The sequence below is a fragment of the Apus apus genome, chromosome 3 (assembly GCF_020740795.1).
Source record: "Apus apus isolate bApuApu2 chromosome 3, bApuApu2.pri.cur, whole genome shotgun sequence".
In the NCBI taxonomy this organism is placed as follows: Eukaryota; Metazoa; Chordata; class Aves; order Apodiformes; family Apodidae; genus Apus; species Apus apus.
The window spans coordinates 32,711,218-32,732,891 of NC_067284.1; the positions used below are offsets into that span (position 1 = coordinate 32,711,218).

The 21,674-nt window shown below is 44.9% G+C and overlaps 1 protein-coding gene across 1 annotated transcript in view; it reads left to right on the forward strand.

Moving 5' to 3' along the window:
• Window positions 1–21,674, forward strand: part of GRHL1 (grainyhead like transcription factor 1) — a 39,994-nt gene that overhangs the window by 7,556 nt on the left and 10,764 nt on the right. The window contains exons 4-9 of the mRNA XM_051613749.1: window positions 803–1,193; window positions 1,987–2,063; window positions 2,841–2,997; window positions 3,488–3,599; window positions 4,549–4,643; window positions 17,274–17,432. Coding sequence (XP_051469709.1) covers window positions 803–1,193; window positions 1,987–2,063; window positions 2,841–2,997; window positions 3,488–3,599; window positions 4,549–4,643; window positions 17,274–17,432 — 991 coding nt within the window. The remainder of the gene's footprint in view (window positions 1–802; window positions 1,194–1,986; window positions 2,064–2,840; window positions 2,998–3,487; window positions 3,600–4,548; window positions 4,644–17,273; window positions 17,433–21,674) is intronic.

Here is a 21,674-nt window from a genome sequence, read left to right on the forward strand (position 1 = left end):
CTTGTTGAGAAGAGCCACTTGGTTCTGAGCTGTGTGTTTCTGCTGCTCCCCTCATACCAGCTCTGGTCTTCTACTGACCCATAATCTAGCAGAAAAAAAAGAATTGGCTAGTTTTCTGCCAGTCGAACAAGCCAAACTGGCTCATCAAGGGGTTGGGAGAGTGTCAGAATTGGTGCACAGAGGAAGGCAGGACTACGTTGTGGGAAGTGGGAAAGAGGGCAGGCTGACTAAGTGGTTACTAGCTATGAGGTTAGCTCAGCCAGAGATCTCGGTGTCATCCTGGCAGAAATGAGTATGGTGGGGTGGAGAGTGTGAAGTTCTATAAATCACGTCAGGGAGTCTCGGTGTGGATTTTCTTGCGGGGTTTGTGCATGAAAGAGGAGTGTAATTTCTCTGTTAGTGCTCTTGGAGGATATGAAGTCTTAGGGCAGAGAAGCAGCAGCTTTTCTCCCAGTTCTTCTCCCTCCATCAAAGAGTTTCACAGAGCCTGTGTGTGTTGGTGGGAAGAGCCTTGGAGAGCTTAGTTTTGGGCTGCTGTTTTTCAGGTAGTGAGGGTCTGGGCTGTGACCTCTCCCTTTTTGCTGCAGGGTAGTTCATCTCCAAAGTGGGGTTGTTAGCAGTGGATGAGGTTTCTTTTTTGAATTAGTTTCTCAGCTTTTCAGGTTAGGATTGAGCTGTTCTGCACAAGCAGGAGGGTTGGTATTAACTGTCCTTGTCCAAAAGGCAGAGGAGTACTTCTAGCTCTTGTTTAGTGAGAAAATGAGCTGTATAATTTATGCATTTTTTTCTTTGTCCTTTAAAGGAACAGCATCCCAAATGTTACAGAACAGTCGCTCATTTCTGCTGGAGAAAACAGAGTCCAGGTTCTGAAAAATGTGCCTTTCAATATTGTCCTTCCGCACACGCCTCAGATGGGCATGGACAAGAGAGGCCACCTTACGACCCCTGACACAACAGTCACCGTTTCAATTGCCACGATGCCCACCCACTCCATCAAAACAGAGACGCAGCCCCATGGCTTTGCGGTGGGCATCCCACCAAGCGTCTACCACCCCGAGCCCCCCGAGCGCGTGGTGGTCTTTGACAGGAACCTCAATCCTGACCAGTTCAGTTCCAACACCCAGCCTCAAAACTCCCAGAGGCGAACGCCAGACTCCACCTTCTCAGAGACTTTCAAGGAGGGTGTGCAAGAGGTACCAAGAGAAGTGGTTGCTCTGTCTGTGTGTGTGTGTGCGTGTCTTGGTCTAGCTGGGGAGATTCGGTTCCAGCTATAATTGTTCTTCGTGTGTGAGCCAGGCATCTGTCTGGTGAACTAGAAATAAAAGACTTTCTCAGAAAGGTGCATAAGTATAACTTAATAAATAAAATCTACACAATGTGAAGTTGTTATCAGAAGTGAATGACTAATCTTACTAGTGACAGAGCCTTTGGCTTGCAGAGTGTGGAAATAGTTATCTCGATCCACAGCACGGGGTTTTGCAAGAGTTCAGCGCCCCGCGGTGCCTTCGCAGGTACTGAAGCTAAGTGACTGTGTCTGTAAGCTTCCTTACTGCCAGTTTCTAGGTGTGGTGTGTCTCAGTGGAAAACAGTTTATTTAGGGACCCTGAGTGAGAGTTAAATTTGGATGAAAATCCATGTTTTTTGTTGTATGCTCTCAACTGAAAGCAACAGAGTAACTGTGTTTTGATTTTTAAGTGAGGCCTGAAGGAGCTGTGTAGCTATACCCTTTCTTAGATTTTTGGGAAAGGTTTAAAATGTTGTCCCAAGCTGACTCAGAAGGCTTGTGAGATGGTGTGCTTGGTTAACACCCAAAAGTTTTGGATTAACACCCAGCTCAAGTGTCCAGTTTACACAGATCAAAAATCACTCACTATCTGATGATCAGTTTGCCTGCCAGAAGTCCTGTGGTAATGAGTATCTGTTTAATCTTGGCTTTTCTTGTTGCTGCTGTGTTAATTGTTCTGTTTTGTTTTGTGTCTACTCCAGGTTTTCTTTCCTACTGAACTGAATCTCCGGATGGCCAACATGAATTCAGAAGACTATGTTTTTGACAGCATTTCTGGGTAATGCTTTAAGGCCCCCATTTACCCATGTCCTCCTGTTACCTTACAGTTGTCCACAAGCAAGCTGAGTCTCTGTCAAGCATGGGGGGGACTGTGGATCTCAAAATCTCAACAGTGTCTGCTCATGTGAATTTCATGGTTCAGAATCCTACCTGTATCTTTAAGGAACACTACCTGCAGGGTTGGAAGTACCACCCAGTTTCAATTGCTGTCTTTGTACCAAATCCCTGTTCCATGGGAAACTGCAATGTCTGTCAGCTCTGCAGTGGTTTAGGAGCTGGCTTTCAGCTGTGTCCCTGTGCCTTGCCTTCTTTCCCCCCTCACTGTCTGTTGGAAATCTACAGCAGAAATAGGAAGCATGAAGGTCATCTGAACTCCAAGGGAGAGGAATAAACTAGTTGTTCAGTTAGCTGCAGTTGATCAAGAAGGAAGAAGACTGTGGTCACTGAATGATCTATTAGCTTGTGATTTTAATTCAATTACTAATAGATACTTTTCTGTTCCATGGGAGCAGCTTGCTGCTCTCAGCCTGAATAGGGAGCTTCCAGTCTTGCCTGTTGATGTGTCTTGGATTTAGCTTGCCAAGAACTTCTCTTAAATGTTCATTCATGAAGGAAATGGTTGAAAAAGGGGCTCATCCTGTTTTCCAACTTCCTTGCCTGTTGATGGCTTAGTGAGTCAACTAAAGACTTTGGAATTTCTCCAAATTAAATGTAGAACGTTTAATCAGCTTTCCAGGAAAATGCCTTAGCAATCACTGCCCTCTTCGCTCCGTAGGAATAACTTTGAATACACTCTGGAAGCCTCTAAGTCCCTCCGACAGAAGCCTGGGGACAGCACCATGACTTACCTGAATAAAGGTCAATTTTACCCGATCACACTGAAAGAAGCCAGCAGCAGTGAAGGAATCCATCACCCCATCAGTAAAGTCCGAGTGAGTGGCAGCTCTTGTGGTTTCTTGGGAAAGAGGGTGTGTACAATGGTAACCTTAGACTCTCCCAGAGTGCAGCAATCTAAACCAGAGCATCAGCACTGAGACCAGCTTACTTGCTGTCTTACGTCAATGTTCATTCCTTTGCTGTCCACCTTCTTCCAGAAAGACCCATCCTTGCTCAGTCTGTTAAGAAGTGGTGTCAGCACTTGTGTAAAGGTGATGCAACACCTGGAATGAGATCCTTGAACTCCAATTAGGAGAGCAGTTCTGATCGTCTTTGTTTATGACCCAGAAAGCACTGCTGTCTGCCTTCCTGTCTGGCAGCAGTGTGCCAGCTGTACTGCAGTGTGTCAAGTTAGAAAGCCTGAAGCCCAAACCTGATTGATACCAGGGAGAACTTCCAAAACAAATGTACTCGGTGGCCTTTTCTCTTTCACGTCTTTTGTATTTGTTTTATATTTAATCTTGCCCCCTCCATCTCTCCTTTCAGAGTGTCATCATGGTCGTGTTTGCTGAAGACAAAACAAGAGAAGATCAGCTCAGGCACTGGAAGTACTGGCACTCGAGGCAGCACACGGCCAAACAAAGATGCATTGACATCGGTAAGGAAGGCTCTTATTGTTCATGTCAAACTCCAAACCTCATTCCTTGGCAAGGTCTGTTTTTTCTGCCAAAGCTTTGTTATTTTAAGGAACCTCTGGATCACAATCTTTGCTATCCATAGCTTTGCTGAAAGCCCAGAGGGAGCTCCTGATTGCTTAGAGCTAGGTGAGCAGGCTGAGTTTAGGCTTTTGCATTGGGAGATCTAACGCCACCATCCAAACTACAGTTGCTTTGGCATATTGTGATGATTGTAGTTAAACTGTAGCTTATGGACTCTGTGGCTGTCTTGAATATTGTGTTTCTTCAAAGGACGAGATCCTCTGTAGAAATACCTTGACATGAATGACCCTCTTTCCCACAGCTTCACTCACAACTGGTATTTGGTACATGTAAAGAAAGAAAACACTGCAAATTTCCACTTGCCTCCAGACAAGGCTGGGGTTGGCTTGCTTCCAGCCTTCTCTGGCTGAAGACTGGGTTGTACTCCTAGTACCTTCCTTCTGTGAATAAAAGTGGGGATTAATCACTTGGCACTTAAAGGAGACGCGCATGCAAATCTTTGTTTGTTATTGAAAGAGTTTTATGAATGCTTATGCCCTTGCTGCACAGGGGAGAGTCTCCCCACATACAACAGGCCGTGTTGCAGGACATGCAATATTTGGGATGTCTGCCTTTCTCATTGGAGTTTCTCGCTTGGAGTTTCTGCCAAGTCCATAGTTTTCCTCCTTCCTCCTGTTTTTTGGGTTTGTTTGGTTTTTGTTTTTGTTTTGTTTTTTGTATGAGAACCATTTCCAGCCTTTTTAATGATCCATTCTTAAGTACAGTTCATCTTCCTTTGCCCCCAAGGAGTTGCTGAGGAGTTGCAGTTTCTGGATGCTTTGTGTGATTGACAACTCCAAGTGGCATGTTTCCCTCTTTCTCTCTCTCTTGCATCCTTCTTTCTAACAGCTGACTACAAGGAGAGCTTCAACACCATCAGTAACATCGAGGAGATTGCGTACAATGCCATATCCTTCACTTGGGACATCAACGAGGAAGCAAAAGTATGTGACCATGATTATATTTCCTGTCCTTTTAGCAAATTTGGGGGCTGGGGGAGGGGAAGGGTGTGTGGCCTACTTGGTGATTAGCATGTAACAAGTTTGTTTACGATCTTACATTAGGCAAAACCTTCTGGCTATTTCTTAAGAGGGTTAGCATGTGCAACCACAGAGAGCTTTGCAACTGCTTTAAGGTTCTTGGCAGACCAACCTGCCTGACAGACAAGTACTGACAAAAGGAAGCACTGAGCGTTTCCAGAGCAGATGAAGTGGTGCAGGAGGTGTGATGGAGCATAGCTGTGCTTGGAAGAGAGCACAGTCTCTTGGAGGTTCTCAGAAGAAGGTGGGGGGTAGCTTCTGAGGGAATTAAGGCCATGGCAATGGGCTTGCCTTCAGCAGAAGAGGGAGTAGCTGCTGCTGTTGAACTCCCAAAGCATGTGTTGCTGAAACCACAGATCCCAAAACCCAGTGACCTATTTCAAGTTAGAACAGCCTCCTGATTAACTCAGGTTTGATCTTTTTTCAGAACTGTGGGCACTACAGTAAGTGTGTAAGTACAGGCAGCTTCCCTAACTAGTAGCTAAGTACAGCTATTTAAAGCCACTCCAGCTTTTGAGAAAAGCCATGTATCTTCTGGATGCCAAGACAGCAGGTCAGAGAGTGGAGTTGCCTTCATTCCGAAGGTGTTTTCCAGTGGTTTGTTGCTGATGTTGAAGTGCAGGAATTTTCTTCAGGGAGTTTGATTACTGCCTGGGTTTCTGTTAAAAAATTTGAAACGGTTTTCCTTCAGTCTTTGGAGGATGGCTGTTCCTTTTCTAGTCTGTTACGTGATAGTTACCATCATGGGGAAAGCCTTCTCATAGCTGTGGAGTGCCATGTCTAGGAAGAGCCTAGCTTGGGGGACAGCTGTGTGTGCCACTGTGCTCTTCAGAAGGCACGAGGGATGTCACTGTGCAGAGCTTGCTGTCATCACCCGATTAGCTCTGTGTTGCTTAAGGGCTTCAGAGGAATGAGGAGAGGTTGTATGGGGCTGCTGTTGGATTTCAGCTCTGTGGGAGAAGTTCAGGGTGCTTGGTAGGCAGCAGCGAGGAACTCTTGTGTGCTGCTGATGAAAGTGCTGCCTTGCAGCATGTGTGACATTACTTTTGAGGCTGGTGTTGGGTGCCAGGCTTCCCTGTTCACCAGATTTGGCTACTGGCTTTGACTTCAGTCAGGTTGGGAGGGATGGCAGGGAGGGACTTTATCTTCTGGAAGATACTAAAAGGCTTATGTGACTTTTGAAGCACTTTGCTGTGTGAACAAAGAGATGAAGCTTCAGAAGGGCTTTCAAAAGGAGACAGTAACTATTCTCAAAATAGTATACTGCTGTAGCCAGTCTAACATTGTCCTGTTCAAGGAACTCTGATAACCCATGTCTGCAAGGTACTTGAGGTCTTAGGATTTGCATGCCAAAGTGGTTAATGCAAACACAGCAATGACTTAAGGTCCCCAAGGATTTGGAAGCACTTGGCAGCTCTGTAGCTGCCTTGCTGCTGACTGAACCATCCTATACCAGAAGTGATGGGCTGCTAACCCAGGAAGAGGACTTGGAGCTGGTGCTGAGAACCCTGCATCTTTTCCCACCAGGTGATAGAGACCAGCCCTGTGAAGCTGATGCAGGTGGTTATTGCCCAGGTGCTCTAAAGACCTTTCAATTAGTAGTTTCAGTGACTGCAGATCCATGGTGAAATTGCCAATAGCTTGAAAAGGTTAAAGGACCCTCAGGGTGGTATTTCAGCTCAGAGTAGAACTTCACGAGATGAGGTGGTGCAGGGGAGACAAAACCCAGTCTGGTTTTGTAGCTACATAGGCAAATTTACCTCCTTAGTGCATTAAATCTATGTACTTTGGGTGTTGGTTTGTATGAACTATTGGTTCCAAGAGTATAAGCCTTGGCTTCTGGGATCAGTGTCATCATACTAAGATAAAAATAGTCTGGACTTCACTGTTCAAATAATTGGCATTTTTAGCAAGTACTCTGTGTTTAAGTGTCTAACTTTATTTCTTTTCCTGAGTGGATGCATTTTGTCAATTGTTGGATTTCTCACCAGTAGAGCTGCAGTCCTTTCTCAACTCCTGTGATCTTATCAGGAGATGCCTGAGCCAATTTCAACAATTTTTATTGCATGGTTCATTTACCTTGCATGCTCGCTCACTCTTGCTCTCTCTCTCATTTTCCTTTTCTTCCTTTCCCTTCCTCTTCCCCCCACCCCAGCAATAGCCTTGAAATATATTAAGGGAGCAGGGAATAAAGAGAGCTGAGTTTCTGATGCTACAAAAAGTCCTCCACAGTAATAAATAGTGTCTTATGTTTAATAACAGCAGCAGTGTTGCATAGATGGTATGTTTAGCCAGCCAACAAGCCTTGATTATTAGAAACTTGCTTCCTGAGCCCTGGAGTTACCTGGACCAGAGCCAAATTATTCTTCTGGAGTAGCTTTTTTTCCCATTTCCCTCTTACTCTTGCTCCCATTTTGCTGTGGAAATGATTTGATCTTGTGCAGAGACATCAGACAGGAGGTGATGAGGCTTCGTGTCTGGGGTTTTTGATGTAATTACTCATTTAGTCACTCAGGGCTCTGGGTGTTTGTTGGATTTAAGGGAGAAATACTGTGTTATCAAAAGAAGTTCCCCCTAGCAGCTCTGGGACCATGTATTTGCTCTTCTTGTGCTAGCCCTCACTCAGGTGATGTACAGGAACATCAGACATCAGCTACTGTGTCCATGTAGGAGGGTGTCACATGCCTGATAGACTTCTTTGCCAGTCCTCTTGGGGCACTTTAGGATTTTGTAAAATACAGCTTCCTGGTGAAGAAACGCTGTTTTCAGGCAGTGCAAGTTATGTTCTCACTCCATAGCAAGTACGATGCGCAGACTTTGCAACTGGGGAGTTGGGGGGTGAAAAGGATGTTTGAGATGCCCTCAGCAACCAGTATTTCCTGGTTGCATTGTGCTGGGAGAGCTGAGGGCAACGGCAGGGCCCTGAATGCCAGACACAGCAGGCAGGTCTGGCTCTGCACAGGTGGAGTTGTCGCACAGCTGGCTACATTGGTGTGCTGTTTGTGAGCCCATGTGTGTAGAAACCAGGGGTATTTCATGCATGACAGAGACTTCCCACTCTGGGACCAGGCAGCGTCCAAGGCTTTCAGAACAACTGCTTCTTTCTGGCAGCTCCTCTCTGCCCTCTTCTGTTGCTTTGGGACATCACAAGAGCTGCTAGAAGCCACCGCTTCTAGAGTAGTGATGGGTTAGGTATTCTCTGCGTGTTCAAGCTGAAAAATTACCTAAGATCAAAAGCCTCCTTGCTCCAAGACAGTGAAGGGAGCTGAGAGTGGGGAGACAAAGATACACTGCTCCAAAGTGGTGCTCCTGAATCTGGAAGGAGAGTGAGGATAAGGTAAAAAGGTTGACGGGTGACACTGTGCAGTGGAGAAGTGGTGATTCTGATAGGCTTCCAGGCATCTGTGTTAGAGGGGACCCCACTATCCTGGGAGATTGAGGAAACAGAAGAATTGGATGAGGAGGCTGTCATGCTTTGTGAGGAGAAAGGGGGAGATAATGAAATGGGACTTAGTGAAGAAACTGATGAGTTGTTGGATTGGATGTTTAGGAAAGCCAGAATACCTCCTCAGGAGCCATGCGGGCCGGGTGGAAGCATGGTCTGATGAGTCTGACACAGATGTGTAGCTGATACTCACTTGCATGCAAGAGGTAGTGCTGGAGTTACCCTGAGGCTCATGGAGACTTCAGACAGTTTCCCACCCTGTCTCAGACGTGTGCTGTGTTGGGCAGACAGTCAAGGTGGGGTCCTCCTGTGCACAGCTTTTAGATGTCTGAACACAAGCTCATCATCTTTCACTTTTATGACTTCATTAGGGATGGGATGTCTAGAGCTGGGATGGAGCTTTCCCTGGAGGTGCCTGCCCCTCCTTGTTGACTGAACAGGCCTGGCCATCTTTAAAATTGGGGGGATTTTTAAGGTAGAGAAGAGGAATCTAGCCAGTCCTTGTAGCCCTTTTTATGTTTGACCTTCTGTATGTCAAATATGAGAGGCATTTGTAAGTTCAGGTTATGAGTTTTAAGGCTGGGAACCATCTCTTCCTAGGCCTGTACAGCAATGCCCAGTTCTTCTCTTGCTTGATACCCATTAGAGGTCTTTTAGTGAGAATTGTCATTACATGCATGGTTAAATGCACATCTTTTGTGTGTTTCCTGCTGCTTTTCATAATGTTGGCCGTTGTCCTGCTGCTTCTGTTGTGTTACCAGTTAGGCTGTGAAGCAAATTCTCTGTCCCTTAACTCTGGCCTGGGGTCATGGCCTGCTCTCAGGTCAGTGGCAGTTGAACAATCCAGACAGATTGGTTTCCCCAGGGTCAACTGGCTTTGCTAGATCTTGCTTCGCTCAAATCCTGTCTGAGCTACTGCCTGGTGGAACAGGGGGGCTGAGGCCTCATGTCTCAACAGGGCCAGTTGTCTGCGTGGTGATTGCAGGAGCCTCTTCCCCCTCTTTCTGTAGTCCTGACACTGTAAGGACCCTGCTGTTGCACCGGGGCACCCCTTCCACACTTGCCAATGAGTCCCATATGAAATGTAGCATTGCTTCCAACAGCTCCCAGAGAAGGGCCCCCGTGGAGGTCTTGTTTTAAAGCTGGATAGTGAGACTGTAGCCAAAGATTATGTCACTGCACATTAAGGGCTCTATTGTCCTCCCACTCCTTCCCTTAAAAAAAAAAAAGGCATTGTAAGCCAGATGCTCTGTGTGAAAAGACCCTTTCTGCTAAGAAAGGATACACGGTGAGGGTGTAACAGGAATTCCTAGCTGGAGAATATAACAGTAGAGCCTTTTGCTGTCTTTCCACCAAAGGAAAAGTGCTGTGGTATCTCTGAAGAGATGCCCTGAATGAGAGCAATTAAACAATGCACTTTTTTTTTTTTTCCCTCCAGAAAAGGTGAAATAATCCTGTATTAAGATAGTTTGTGGTTAATTTGAGTTGTTTTTTTTGAAATAGCAGATTGAGCAGTGAGGGTGGTCTTCTGGCAGATCCTTCTATATAGGCTGAAGTTCTTGAGCAGGATTTTTTGTTCAGATGAACTCAGTTTTTTGGAGAGGGTGGATCTCTTGCTACAGCTTGAAGCAGGGCTGGGGTGTACACCGCTAATTTATTTTAAGAGTTTATTCTAGCACAGTCCTCAGTGTTCACTGAAGGAAGAATTTCAACTTTTTTGATTGATTAATATTGCATGCATTTATATGGATGCCATTGTAATGAAGCAGCAGTCATATGCCTCATTAAAGAAGGTGTTGCCACCTTCAGCAGCATTGAGGAGGTACAGGTTTGGCTAGTTGGAAATGAAACTGTGAAATATGATGAGTCAAACATACTTAAAGGAAAGAGATTGGTTTGAAGCCAAGGCTACAGACCACAAGTACTTTGAGGCACAAGTACACACAGCCTTTGGAGCAGTGGCATAGGAAAGTCATAGCAAGTATTGCTTACCTGCCTCTTAATCCAGACCTCTTCCTGCTCCGTCCTGGGTTTTCTTAAAAACAAGTGCGTGTTGCCCTTGATTTTAAGCACTGCAAATTAGAAGCAGACTTTCAACTTCATTATTCTTCAGGCCTTGCTGTCTCAGACTTCATCATCCACCTGGACTCCCAACCAACTATGGAGCCCACATTCTGCTTCCTAGAGCTGAAAGAAAACTCTTCTTGACACTAGCTTTTCTATAGACAAAACTGGGAGGTGGTGGTGGGGTTTTTTTCCCTACCTGATGGCAACGCTTCCTTTTCAGCCGTTTTTGTACCTTTGTAGAATTCTTCCATATTTGTGTTGGGATTTTTTGTTTGTTTTGGGAGTTCAGTTTGTTTGGAACAGGGTGGATTGTTTTCTTTTTTTATTTACATATTGCTACTTTTTTGCCAAACTGTTGTTGTTACTTTCTTTCCAACCAAATGAACAGAAGCTGATACCTGGCCCCATGCTTTTATCTTACCATTATCTTACCAGAGCATGGGGTGTGAGGAAGTATCAGTAGGACTGGGAACCTCTCTCCCTGGGTTTCCCACATGTTGCAAGCAAAGACGCTCCTGTATTTCCTTGCCTCAGAATAACAGTCAGTGTTGTTCTTTGTGAGCAGGAATATGTATTTTCTTTTAATTACCATTGATTTTAGTTTTGTTGATGGAGTGAACTTGTTAGGAGGATGTTCTCTTAGCTGTGGCTGGGTCGTATTTCCCATTTGACATTCCTTGGCATGGTGTGGGACCCATGGTGTGTTTTGTGTCCGTCACCCAAATGGGGGTTGGTAGGTTTGAAAGCAAACCAACTTCCCTGGGCTGCAAGCAGGATGGTGCTGGGTCTGGCTGAGCGGAGCTGAAATGAACGCGGCCCTATCACACATCTGCCAGACAAGCCTTATTTGGAGCATCCGATCCCAAAGGCAGGAGGTGTCTGGGGAGCCCACAGGTGCATGAGTTGCCCAATTTTTTATCTCCTTCCTGGCTCACCTCCTGCTGATGCAAAACCTGTGGTGCATGTGGGAGGTGAAAAAACGAATGTGAGAGCAGTAAGATTAGCCACCTCTCAGGTGATCTGTACCAAGCTGTTGTTTTTTTTTTTTTCCTTCTTTTAAAGACAGAACAGTCTTTCCGGTGCTGCTTTCTTAGGTCATGCCTTTGTGGATGTGTGCAGGCAGACCTGGTCTTGCCCTGCCTGCAGTCTGAGCTGCCTGGCTGTGGCCCAGCACCAATCCTGGAAGCCATGTAGCTGCGTTAGCACAGCACAGTGCCCAGGCTGACAGCTCTGCCTGTCAGAAGGGCTTGGAGATGTGCTGTTGTAATTTACAAGGCACTTGGGCTGGAGGTGACTTGCATCCAGCCAGCTCACAGCACAGATGAAACACATTAAGGCCTGTCTTGTACGTATCCATGTGAACAAATCTTTAGAACCTAAAGACCCTTTGTTTTTCCAATTTATGTTTCTATTTGTCCAAGCCTTTAGAAGAAAGCACATATTTTTAGCCATCAGCACTGAAATAACTTTTGAGCTTCTGGGTGGTTTTTCTTTAGTGGAGGGCTGATAAATGAGGTTTTTGGGGAATTTGGGCCTAGTGTTGCTCCTTCAGCTAACCAGCAAGGAGTACGTGACCACATGGTTGCTACCTCTGAATTGCACTGGCATCTGCAGGAGACCAAGCGACCTGGGGGCTGCTGGGACTTTGTATTGACATTCCCAGAATCCTTGTTGGCAGCCAGGATGGGGAGTGGCTGTGTCCTAGCATTGCCAATAGCTGTGTGGCTTCCCACTCCCCAGTGTTGGATAGTGCTTCTCTTGATTCTCTGTGGGAGTCTATGCAGGTGGGGGAGGAGGGAGTTGGTTCCTATCCTCTGGTTCATACCCAAATTATTTTTATTTAGGTCTGAAGGATCCTTTTCCTTATTTGGTTTGTAATCTCACATTGTAGCCTAAGAGGCTTCTCTTCATGTCAGTTTGGTTGAGGGTTTCTATGACCCTTTATCCTGCAAAAAGTGAAAATAACACACAGGTCAAGTCAGCTGACCAGTGACAGCTGCTCTCCCCAGCCAGAGACCACAGGAGAGGCCTTGCTGTTCTGAGGGAAAGCAAAGGTCCAGTGGGTCCCATTGTGCATGGGCTGATCTGTGAGTAGGATGTGTGGTGATCCCTGCACAGGCGAGACAATGCCTTTGTGTGGGGGAAGTGGTCGCAGGACATGCTGAAATCCTTCTGCCTCCTGTGTCTTGGGGAGAACGTTGACCTTATTTAGTCCAAGTCAAGAAAAACAATATTCAACTGCGTTTCCTGGAAAGAAGCCTTTCAGTTTAAGCTGTCCCTGGTTGTGTTGTAGGCTTCAAACTCTGTATTCTGTACAAACACAATAATCCAAAATCAAAAGCATTCTGAAAATTCTAAGTTGAACAAAACATTAAAATGAGATGCTCTTACCTATTTGTGCTAGGATAGAGCTGAAGTTTTTATGTGACTTCACAAGAGAGAGAGAATTACCTGATGGACTTGATTTATTGAGTGATACCTTCATCCTCTGGGTACAAAAATACAATAGAGCATAAATGGGAGGAGGTGAATTTTAGTCACCTGTCTTCTATCGACATGAAAGCCACATGGAACAAGATTATCAGACTGGAATGGTTCTGAGTCTGTCTGTGTGGAGTCTTCTCCAGAGGGACACGTAAGACAAGGCAGGATGGGGAGATCTGTTACATGGTCATTACTGTCTTACCATGCCTGTGTTTGCTGGGCAGTGGCCAGAGCTTACGGTGTGCTAATACCAAGTTGCTTGCCATTACCTATGGCAACCCCAGACGTTGTTGATGTGTACCTACGTACCGTTCCCTTTCAACTTCGCTTTGCAGCGAGTCAGAAGAGGCTGTACAAGGTGACATTTCATCTAAGCTGCTGCGTATGTAGCCTTTGGACTAATCAAAATTGCTGGCGCTTTTTGTGTGACAAAAGAGCACAGCGTCCAAGATAAACGGAGGAGAAGAGATCTGGGTATGCAAGCCTTCATTTAAAAAAGGCATCTTTCATCTTGCTGACAGCAAGGTTCCTGCAGTGCTTTGATTGCCCTTTAATTATGCCTGTTTTTCCTGGTTTGTTTGAAAGGCAGATCTTGTTAGAAAAAGGTGCTGTGTAGAAAGAACTTGGCTGTCTCTGCTGCCCTTCCTTGAGGGCACACAGCAGAGCTACCGGATTCATTTATGGGTTTTTTTCTGCATTATTAAAACGGAAGGTTGTTGGTTGTAGATTTGAACATGGGCACAGTGTGATTCTCCCAGCTTAGGCAAGGAGAGCTGCAAGTGGTCAGATGGTTAAAGTGGACCTGAAAGTCTTGAGGTCTGGCTTCTTCCCACGCTGACTTCCAGCGTGACCCCAGAGGAGGTGCTTTAATCCTTCTGCCTTCAGTCTTTCATTGTGTGTGGCTGGGCTACCGCTCATCTGCCCCAAAGGCTGCAGGAAACTCAACCTGGTGTTGGTGGGAGGAGGATCTGTAGTGTGTTGGGGTGAATTTCAAATCGGGGGGGTGGGGTTTGCAGCTCATACCAGTTTCACAGGTTGGTAGTTGTTTTATCTGAAACCTTGCCATTATGGAGCCATGTGTCTGGATGAAAATACCAGCTTTTATTAATAATTATTTAAAAATAATGAAAATATCAACAAAAAAAAAAAGGAAAACAAAGCCTGGCTTTGGTTGGAGAGAAAAGCCTGGAAATACGATTCAAATACAGACTAAAGGCTTAACTGCCAAGCAAGATAAATAACTTGAGAACAGGTTTCTAATCCTTTTAGAAATCTCAGTTTTAAAGAAAATCTGCGTAACTTATGAGGGCTTGACTCATGTTTGTAAGTGCTTGGGCTTGACCATGCTCTATTTTTAAGCACTGTCTTCATGTTGAATCTTGGGAGGTGAGATGAGAATTTTTTTTTTTTAAGTAACAACAAATCTTAATATAGCTGAGAATGCGGAACTGCCCTTAGAAAAATAGGTTGGACACATGAAAAGGAATCTTGCTCAGCAGGCTGAAGACGCAGAGCAACTTTTGCGGTTATGTTTTTCTTTCTTCTGGCGATTTTGGGGTGGGGATGTAGCTGGTGCAGTCACTTGGCCTTATGTTTCTTTTAGAACACAAGTCAAGTCTTCCTAAACAAAAAGCATCTGGTTGAAACTGTTTTAGCCCAAGCTGGAAAAGCTGTTTGCTGAAATTCCGTTTTTGTGGAACCTGCTCAAAAATAGGAGTTACAGGATGAGGAGGGAAAAAGTACATGATCCTTTTGAACTGAAATGGCTTTGTGTGAACAGAAGACAGGCTGGCTCTCTGTTGCTTCAGAGAGGTGATTAAGGTTTAGTTGTCATCTCCTGCCTAGAGTCCTGAAAACTTAAATGGCATGGAAATGAAGTCAGCTGCTTAAAGCCAAAACTAGTCAAATGAGGAGACTCCAAAGTAGGAGCATAATCTTTGTCATCTGACAGGAAATCCCAAATTCCCACGGAGTACCCATGCAGCTCTGCTGTAGTCACCCATGTCTGAGACCAACCCTTCTGCCTTCAGTCCATCATACTGTGTGGGCTTTGTCTGGCTGGTAAGCCAAGCAAACTGAAAATGTAGACCTGAATTTTCAGAAGAGAAGTGACACCACTTGCTAGGGAGCTGGTGGCTGATGCTGCTCGTTGCATCTGCTGGTGTCCAGCAGTGTGAAACTCAAACAAGGGATTTCACAGAAATTTTGAAGCTGTGGTGGACAACGCTTGGCAGGCATGTTTTCTTAAAGAATGCAGTAATTTCTTCATAGATAAATGAGTCGTGTGTGAATATTCAGTATGGTAAATAAATTTAAAATTAAAAATTTAAAATGTAAAAATATGCAAACACCAGAGTTGAGACTCTTAAACACACACCCCTGCTCAGGGAACATGATTACTCAGGCTGTGCATGTCTTGATTACCGAGCTCTGAAGTGGCTGAGGGTAACTCTTCAAACTCCTTGAAGCTTTCCCCCAGGGTGTGCCAGCCTGCAAGCAAAATGCTCTTGTAAAGTTGAAGGTAGCAAAAAGGGAAGGGGGGTGGATAAAAGCTAGCAAAGCCATCATTTGGGTTAGTCTGGACAAGATTGAAAAGAGCTTATTTTAAAATAATTTTCCTGGCTGCTATTTGGGATGTATTAACACTTTAAAATAAAAAGTTTTCTTGGAACAACACATGTTTGGGATGCTGAGAGACAGGCTGGAGGGTGAGCAGGCACTGAGGGCTGGTTCACCTTTGCTGCTGCTGGCCCTGTGTGTCATCCTGGCTTGGGCCACTGCAGAGCAATCAGTGGGGTGGCTGGGATGGGACTCTGGTGACATGCCATTCTGGTGGGAGTTACATGTTGTTTCACAGATCTTTATGTCCCTTTGCAGGAGTGGGACTTGGCGTGGGCTTTGCCAGCTGTGTGGGATGGTGTCTGTGTGCACAAGTGAAGGGATGGATGGGGGCTGTTTGCCAAGCTGGTGTGCCAGCAGCTGGTGCTCACAGGGCCTGCAAGAAGTTGCACATGAATCTTGAATGTTCAGACAAGTTATTACGAGTGGAGACACTTATTTATACTCTTGTTGGGTTCCCTCCCCCCAGCTTCTTACACTGCTGTGTTATAGATGGGGATAGGGGATGAAAAGAGCTCATATCCCTAATCTGGTGATAGTTATTACATTTCCATTTCCCATCTTCTGTTAAACTAGTAAAATATGTTGCAGAACCTGTGTGAAGAAGCCCGTTACAAGTGGTTTGCAAAACCGCAAATCTAGCCCAAACCCCTGAGCTTTTTCAAAGCCTTCCGTGAGACTTTGCAACACCGGGACAGCTCCGGGAGGTGGCACTAACTCACTGCAGAGCCTGCCGAGCGGCTGCTCCGTGGTAGTAGCATGATAAATGAGCAATCAAGTAGTGGCATAGTAGTATTCCTGTAAAATCTCTGGCACGGTGCTTCTGGCTCCCAAGGCTTTGATTATTTTTTTAAAGCGGTGGGTTCCAAGTCTTTATCCTTGAGTCAGAGAGGAGGAGCCATTGCAGGTCTTGGTAGCTCATAAATTGCTGGTAATTAATAATTGCAACGTCTTCTGAGATGTGCTAATAATGAGGATTGTGTCTGGAGAAAAGCCTGGCACACAGCAAGCAAGTATTCTGGAAAAAAAAGTACTCTGGTCTCTCTGGTCATACACACAAGAGTATTTCTTGCTTCTGTTGAGCAGCACTGGACTTGTTCTTCGGTTGTGGGTTGTCGGTTTCTTTGTTTTGTTGTTTGGGGTTTTTTTTAGGCAGTTATGAAAATGAAATTCAGTGTGTTCAAAATCACTCAGTTTTTGCCATATTTTTTTTTTTTTTAATTAGGATAATGAAAATACTACTCTTTCCCAACATAAGCAGGATATTGTAGGTTGTACTGGGGAATATTCATCTTTATAAGTATAAAGGCCAGAAACTCTTCCACTGAAATAATGGCATTATTGCTGTGTTTAAGGATAACTCATTGAATAATATTTTTAAAGCTTTTAATATAATTTACAAAAAGAAAAAAACAAGCAAAAAAAAAATCCAAGTAGTTTCAAGTATAAGCTGTGTTCACAATAGCTTATGTAAAACTCATGGAAAGCTTTGTTTCAGCTTGCCCCCTTGGTTGTGTTCTTATGGAGATGGCAAAACTTGGCCAGTGAAGGTTGGATGTAGGACATTTCCTTTTGCTAAAAATTCGATGGCAACATTTGACATCTCTTGAATGCAAATATCTGAGAAAAATGGGTGGAGTCTTCATAAAGTTGGGAGAGTGTGTTGAAATTCATGCTGGACAAGGTGGCTTTGTCACCTGTAATGGCTTCTGTGAAAAATTAAGTGTCATACTGCTTCTTGGGGATTTAACCTGATCTCTCAGAATAGAGAAGGCCTTATTTTAGTGGCAAGGACCAGCACTTAGATCTTGTCAAGGATCAGGATTTAGATCTCAGCACTTACTGAGTAGTCATTCCCTTGCTCAGTGGCCAGCCAGGACTCTGTCACTACTGACAGGTGCTGCTTTTCTCTTCTGCAGGTTTTCATTTCTGTGAACTGCCTCAGCACGGATTTCTCCTCTCAGAAGGGAGTTAAAGGCCTGCCCCTGAATCTTCAGATTGACACCTACAGCTACAATAACAGGAGTAACAAACCTGTCCACAGAGCCTACTGCCAGATTAAAGTCTTTTGTGACAAGGTAAGATTGGGTCAATGTGCCAGTGACCCTTTGGAAAAAGCTGTTCTACACCTTATCAGCTTTTTTTTTTTCTCCACCGCTTTCTGTTCTGGCTCACTGCAAACTCCCTTCTGTGTTCAGCCTTTGCAAGAAAAAAATTTCAGCCCCTTCTCCTTGGCTCATGGATGTTATGATGACCTCGGATAAATTTGCTGCTATCAAAGTGCAAGAGCACTGAGACATGTTCGTGAGCATTTGCTTTTGAGGAAGGTCAGTCAGTGGCAGAAGACTGGTACTCCAGGCACTGGAAAGTCCTGCAGAGTGCCTTCAGTAGGATAAATCATTGCACTTGATTGGAGCAAGCAAAGGCTTATTTCTTTTGTCCACACTATGTCATGTGGGCCTTTTAAAATTTCTTCATGCATTCTTACTGCATTTGTTAGTAAAAAAAAAAACAAAACACAACAACTTGCACATCTTGTGAACACAAATTACTGTTTTCGTTGTGCTGCTGTCAGATACAGCTGTATAATGAAGCCCACTTACAAGCTGGATGGATATTCTGTAATTTGACTGCTCTGCCTAATGCATTTAGCACAGAAAGTTAACACCTTTCCTGAAGCCACTGTTCACCAGAAGCTGTGAAAGAAACACAGCAGGAGCTGAACTGAAAGCAGTTATAAAAGCTTAACTGAATTTGCAAAGAAAGGACATTTCCCAGTCTTTGTAATCTATTCCTGCCTGCACAGTCTTTTCAAAGACCAGAACAAGTAATGTGCAATATTGCTATTTCCAGAGTCACCAAGATCTTTCTAAGCTGGAGTAAATGCCACCTGGGTTTTCCTACTCCTTTTGATTGCTGTGAACCACACAGACTTTCTATTTTGCTGGCCTCCTGTTTGGTTAGGGCCTCTCATTCTTTGCATCCAGACTTTGTTTTAGTAGCATGGGCTCTTTGCAAGTGATATCTCAAATACTTCTCCGTGCATCTGCAGGTCTGAGACAGGCTCATGAGCCCCATTCTTGAGTCCTGTGCTAGCTTTGCACAGGTCACATACTCTCCAGTCCTGCCACGTTGTCATCCACCAGGATGCTGCTGCAAAGATGAACGTCACATTCCATTGCTTTGCCCCAACTTACATCCCAAAATAATGGAGCCCTCTACAGTTTGCCTCTCCAGTAGCATCCTGTTGCACCATTTTCCTTCAAGTGCCTTCTGAGATAGTTCCTGTTGTGATGGTTTCTGCAGAGAATTTACCAGGGAGTTAATGAATGCTCTCCAGTTATCTTAAAGACTTGCCAGTAAGCCTAAGAGCCTTGGATCTCATGGTCTTTCTTTAGGCCTTTTTTTTTCTTCCCCCCCCCCCCCTTTTGTTTTTTTTCCTCCTCCAAAATGAGACTGAGACAGGTGTGTAATCTAAAGCTCTTCCATTATCTGGGAGTCTTTTGTGCTACCAGCTTGTGTTCTCTGCAGTACCAGTGAGTATAGACTTGCTGCAGGGAAGGGGAGATGTTTTGCTCCTCAGTTGTCCAGTCAGTTACTGACACTGTGCTAAAATTACTGACAGGCTTGTGCCCCACTGCTAGTAAGACAAATTGGTTAATAAAAGGGCAGATAAGTAGTCAGTACATAGCTTAAAGGAAACCATTTGAGTCTGTATCATAAATTTCAGCAAATCTAGTAGTGCAGTAATGCCAGTGTATCTTTTATTTTCCTGTAGGATTCTGATCTTTTCTCTTGCTTTATTCTTCCAGATACTTTTGCAAAATTGGACCTGAATTGAAAGGGGAGAGGGTGAAGGAGAATATATTGTTTTTCTGCATTTAATCTGACTGGTATGCGTGCTGTGAACGTGCAGCCCATGGGAGGTTGCAACCTGAAGGTTCTGCAGTACGTGTTTATAGAGGTGGTGTTGAAGTTTGCTGTCTTTCAGATCTGGGCTGGGTTTGGCAATGAGAGCTGGGGACAGAGGCCAGCAAGCTGAGTACTCTTTGTCACTGCATTGAATCAAACTCCATACTCAAGCATTTGTTTGAGGCTCTGATCCAGTGCCCCTGTGAGCAGACCTGTGTTTTTACAGCTGCAGGTACTGACTCATAGACCACAATGCTGGCCACCTTCTCCACTAAGAGCACTGGCATTTCAAAGCCGCCTGTTTTCTTCCCTGCTTTAAATTTTAGTTACTCATTCAGCTGCTCTTGAATGTTTCCGGGACTATTGTTACTGTAGTATCCACACTATTGCAGTCCTCAATGTGTGTGTCCTCAGTGTGGCCACTCTTACCTGTAGAAGTGCTGTTAGCCATGTTTTCTTCATGGAAAGCCAAGTTTATAGTGTGGAGCTCTGTTGGAAATAACAGCACAAAATGATGATGCTGTGGCCACCTAACAGAGAGAGCTCTGTGTAGGGTCCCCTCTGTTATTTGGTCAGTTAATTCCGTGTTTGCACTGAACACTTGAACTGACTTTGAACCTAGATACTGGCATGGCCGTCCTCTGCTGTCTCTTTTTTGTTTATATAAATCAATTGATATCCTACAGAAGACTGAACAGATGAGTTAATGTTGTGTGGTGGCCTTTGCATGGGAAAGGAGTAAAGGAGGAGGCTTCCCATTCTTCGAGTGGAAGGGAAAGCTGCTGATTATTGTTCCTAGTTTTTGGCTGCTGCCTCAGAGAAAGTTTCTTCATGTGTTTCTGTCTTCCTCTTTGTGCCTTCCTCTCTGTGGAAAGGGAGACTACAGGTGCCCAGGACATTTGGTTTTCATCTAATTCTATGTGGTTTCAAGACCTGAGAAAAGCAGCCTGGGCATAATGGTGTCATCCTGTGGCATGTTACAGCACAAGCTTTGTTCAGGCTTGGCCCAGCATTATTTGAGCTGTGTGGAGATGGGGGTGGCCTGTCCCAGAGGAGGAAGACCTTCTCTGCTTAAATGGTGCCTCAGCTAAGCATCCATATGGGGATAGCCTCACAGTAAAGATGTTCTTCCCAATATCCAATCTAAATCTACCCTCTTTCAGTTTGAAACTGTTCCCCTTTGTCCTATCACTACACACCCTCATAAAATGTTGCTCTCCAGCTTTCCTGTAGCCCCTTCAGGTACTGGAAAGCCTCTATAAGGTCTCCCTGGAGTCTTCTCTTCTCCAGGCTGAACAAAACAAACTCTTAGCCTTTCTTTGTAGGAGAGGTGCTCCAGCCCTCTGATCACTTTTTTCACCCTCCTCTGGATGCAGTCCAATAGATCCATGTCTTTCTTCTGCTGGGGACCCCAAAACTGAACACAAAACTCCAGGTGGGGTCTCAAGAAAGCAGAGTGAAGCGGGATAATCACCTACCTCCCTTGACCTGCTGGCCATGCTTCTTTAAATGCAACCCAGGACACAAATTGACTTTCTGGGCTGGCAGTGTACACTGCTGGCTTGTGTCCAATTTTTTGTCCATCAGTATCACTTGGCAGCTGAGACACTGGGTGCACAGGGCAGGGGAGAAGGTTGAACATCTCTGGGCTGTGTGCCAGAGCTGCACCCAGCACAAGAGGGTATGCAGAGAAGGGCCAGGGAGCAGTCTTCCCTCTTTGGAGCATGTCTGACTGCTACAGCCTGTGTGCAGAAGTGGAGAGTCCCGTGGTGTCATGAAGGGTCCAGAAACCAGCATATCGTGACTTACGTGTTGCATCCTTTCTCTGCATCTCGTTGCATATCAAACACATCACGTGTCTCTATGGAAGGGAGAGATGGCACATCTCCCCAAAATGTTACTTCCCTTTCTCAACCCAAGAGTCTGATATGCAATGGGAAACTCTGAAGGAAAGAACCAACAAAAAAACCAAAACCTGCAGCCTTTAACACACAGAAAAGTGTGAAATCTTGCTTCTAAGACTGCAGGCTGTTCTCTAGGTGATGAAGTTGGGAAAATGTCTTTTTAACAAGGTTATTTATTCCATACTGGTGGTATACAGGCTTACCAGTGTCTTTTCTTTAGCAGTGTCTAATCCTGGCTGTCACTGAGCTCCACTGGCAAGGCAGAAAAGCCTGTTATCAAGATGCAACTTTTTTTTTTTTTTTTTAATGTGGGATTTGAGGTGTGTTTACGTGGGCCCCTGTAGCCTGAACAAAGTTGACTTTTCAGCAGAACTCTGGCTGTAGGTGTGGGAGGGCAGAGGCTTTCTCAAAGTGCATACTTGTGATGGATTAGCATGTTCTCCATGAGGAAGCAGGTGCTGTTCTGTAGAACAGTGTTTGTGAGTAGCAGAACTTGGTTTTCCA